At 28.3% G+C, this 3,624-nt stretch overlaps 1 protein-coding gene across 1 annotated transcript; it reads right to left on the bottom strand.

The window, feature by feature from the left end:
* Positions 1-2,768, bottom strand: LOC111642281 (oxysterol-binding protein-related protein 2-like). Its single transcript, XM_023388611.1, has 3 exons — positions 2,638-2,768; positions 260-350; positions 1-142 (listed from the first exon to the last, which is right to left on the bottom strand). The coding sequence occupies exons 1-3, from the start codon at positions 2,735-2,737 to the stop codon at positions 37-39; spliced, it is 297 nt and encodes a 98-aa protein (XP_023244379.1). The 5' UTR covers positions 2,738-2,768; the 3' UTR covers positions 1-36.
* Positions 2,769-3,624: the final 856 nt, after the last annotated feature.

Genomic DNA, 3,624 nt, shown 5'->3' with positions numbered 1-3,624 from the left:
TATATATATTTTTTAATTTAATTAAAAATAATTGCATCAGAATATATCTGGACAAGAGGAATAATTTCGGTCCCAATAATGTTTATCAAATAACCAGCAATCTTTATTAGGAATGTGCGGATTAGGTCCTTTTTTAAACCATCTGAAAATCAAAATTAAATATAAATATACTCAGAAGAAGTTACTCTAATGTATTTTTAATTATTTGATTACAATTTAATAATTTTTTTTATTTATTAAATTATATAAAAATAGGTACCGAGGCTTCCATATTTCATTATTTTTTTTCCGCAATTTTCTAGCTTCTCTCTGTTTTTCTTCCAGACGATGTTTTTCGTATGCTGCTTCATCTAAAGACAGAAAATAATTGTTTTATGAATATTATAGATATCTATGCCAACAAAATAATTACTTAATGCAATAATACTTTTAACATACACTTAAACAACAACAAAAAAAACCTGGTGCCATTTTCTGGTCATTGTCTCTTGTCTTCAAGAAACAGTGTCTATGTCACAAGCTGGTCACTGATTGGTTAAACATTTGTTTATGTATATGTATAAATTATTTGTTTATATTCTCGAGAGATTACCTCTTCTCCAAAAATGCAATTCTGGACAACTTTTCTCTTAGATTCTAGTCTCTCATCTTCCAGAGATGAGCAGATAGTCATCTTTCAATTTGTCTTTTGTCTATAATCTAAATTTCATTACATGCAATATGAATGACCGGATGCTAGTTGCACTATACAATTGTATTAGATAACATTATTTCAAAATACTCTTTCCCAAGATAGAGATAATGCTTTTAATCTTTTAAAGTGGCCACATTACATTTTATGTGGGAATACTATTGACTCCATCTTTTTCTTAATGATTCTACTATCAATTACTGAACTATTGAATATGTTGTTAATCTTAACCATTAATTCCAGTCATCTCTTTCTAACTATTTTTCAAAATATTACCATCTAATTTCTTTTGAAATAAAAATATATGGCCAGGACAAATTAATCATTACAAAAAAATCTTTAAAAAAGATTCCTCAAAGACAATACATACAAATGTGTCTTTATTCCAATCCAGTCCTTTCAAACACACATCTTTTTTAAATATTTTTTGTAATGATTAATTCATCCTGGCCATATATCAGGTCAGTCCATAAGTTCATACATATTTTATAACCTTGAGAAAAATTGTGTTTTGCTGTTAAACTTGTCAGTCTAATGTGATACTTTTTACACTGAAGTGTTAAATTGGATCTCATTCATATAATACTGTTCAGAATTGGGAACATTTCAGTTGTTTATTTTCGTTAAAATGGAAGTAACAGACAAATATAAGAGACATGTTTTATACCTTTTATTTTTAAGTGATGAGAATGCTACAAATGCTGCCAAAAAATTAAATACTGTTCATAATCAAACTGTAATTAGTGTAAGGACTGCGCAGAAGTGGTTTGAAAGATTTAGAAATAATGATTTTAGTGTGGAGGATAAGGCTCGTACTGGAAGACCCGTTGACTTTGATGATGATGCTCTCTCTGCACTAGTTGAAGCAGAACCATCTTTAACAGTTGATGAAATTGCGGAACGTTTAAATTCATCCCATGGAACTGTTCATAGACATCTACAACAAATCGGAAAAGTTTCAAAGCTAGGAAAATGGATACCACATGAACTGTCAATAGCTAACTGACAACAACGTCAACTGCTCAACTCAAAAGCTTCAACTGGGAAATTTTACCTCATCCACCATATTTGCCAGATATTGCTCCCAGTGATTATCATCTTTTTCGGAGTTTGCAGAATTTTTTAAAAGGAAAAACTTTTGAGGATGAGAACAATGTAAAAAAGGCTATTTCTGAATATTTTGATTCAAAACCGAAATCATTTTACAAAGACGGGATTAAAAAGCTACCATCAAGATGGCAAGAAATTGTACAAAATAATGGTGAATACATTATAGATTGAAATAAAATTTAATTAAAATTTTTTGTTGCTTTTTTTTGTAGATAAAAATATGCATGAACTTATAGACTGACCTGATATTTTTATTTCAAATGTATTTTTAATTTTATATAAAGTGCCACCACCAGACAGAAGACAAGCAGCCTATAAAGAAAGGTCGACTCCGCTGTGAAATTGTTAATTCCTCAAATGTGCATTTGAAAGGACTGGATTAGAATAAAGACACATTTGTATGTATTGTCTTTACAAAAATCTTTAAAAAAAGATTCCTCAATGATCATCTAATTTCTCTTTAATTCAATTTGCACATTTTTTCTAACTAAATTAATTTATCACAATTTCTATTTGTTAAGAGACAAAAGTATAATACAATACAATAGTATGTTTTTAGAAAGTCCAATACTGATATTCCTAGTTTAATAAAGTTTGATTTTAATAAACTCTGGAGTGAGATTGTTTTTCTTAAGTGTAGATCTTGAAACTTGAATAGTGTGTTAAAAATTATGATTATTCAATTCAGCCAAGATATTAGATTTATAAAAAAACATAATATACCAAATAACAAATATTCTATTTATAATGTTAAACAAAGAAGCCAGTTAAAAAATACTTGCATCCAATTTACTTTTATAGTAGTAAAATTTTTGAAAAATCTTTTATTAACTTACCCACATTACCATTCTCTAATAACTGTATATCTGGACGTAAACGACTGTCAGTTGGTGGAAGAAAACTTTTCATGGAATCATGTAGTTCATTTAATGCCATTGCGAACAAAGTGAAATTATAATACTGTAGTAAATATAAAAATTCATATTTATAAAAATTGTAAGTCTCATATATATAATAAAAGAATAATATAATAAATTACATTAATATACATAAAACTTAAAAAATTTATTTTAAGATTATACAAACATTCAAGCTCTAATCAGCTACCATGTGTGAAGTTTGATTATTCATTGTAAATTTAAAAAATATTTTAAAATCTCTGTCTTACCAGAAGTTTACTGATGAAACAGAAAATTGGATCATATGAGATTACTATTCATACTACCTCACTGATATACAGTAGAGCATCAATTATCTGAATATTGATCAACTGAAAGCTTTCCAGTCAGCAAATGTAAATTTCCACTAGTGCTGTGGCACTGCAATCTTTGTCTGCAAAAAAAATCTTTTTCCAGCTGCATGGAATATTTTTGCTGAATTATATGTTTTAAAGATTGCAGATTCTAAAAATAACTTCCGTTACATCCCATCACGTAAAGGTTTTTTGCAAAATAAAAACAAATTTTTTATAAGAACTCTTATTTATTACAATGAATTGAATATATTATATTTTCTTATAACTAATCGACAAATTGTTTCTGGTATTTATACACAATTTTAAGTCTACTCTTTTTTTCTTATGAAACCTTTTCTTCTTCTTTTTGATGCTTCTCCAAACTTGTTTCTGATTTCCTTCTCTGTTTCTCAATTGAGCATCCAACAGTAGACAGCTAACATATTGACATCCCATTTTCCTTGGTAACGTCTCTCAACATTACAGACTTCCTGGTGAAATCTTTCATCCTGTTCTTCATTGTAGGCTCCCAAGTTTTCAGGAAAATAGTCAATATGGGAGTGTAAGAAATGAACTTTTAAGCTCATCT

This window comes from Centruroides sculpturatus, unplaced genomic scaffold (assembly GCF_000671375.1).
Source record: "Centruroides sculpturatus isolate CEXI.00-Female unplaced genomic scaffold, Cexi_2.0 scaffold751, whole genome shotgun sequence".
Lineage (NCBI taxonomy): Eukaryota > Metazoa > Arthropoda > Arachnida > Scorpiones > Buthidae > Centruroides > Centruroides sculpturatus.
Note: the sequence above shows the minus strand (reverse complement) of the source record. Positions and strands in the feature narration are given on the sequence as shown.

Coding starts and splice junctions, on each gene's coding strand:
- LOC111642281 (XM_023388611.1), bottom strand. CDS start 2,737: ATGGCATTAAATGAACTACATGATTCCATGAAAAGTTTTCTTCCACCA. Junction 351..2,637: donor ATTAGAGAATGGTAATGTGG/GTAAGTTAATAA, acceptor TTCTGTCTTTAG/ATGAAGCAGCATACGAAAAA. Junction 143..259: donor AATGAAATATGGAAGCCTCG/GTACCTATTTTT, acceptor TTTGATTTTCAG/ATGGTTTAAAAAAGGACCTA.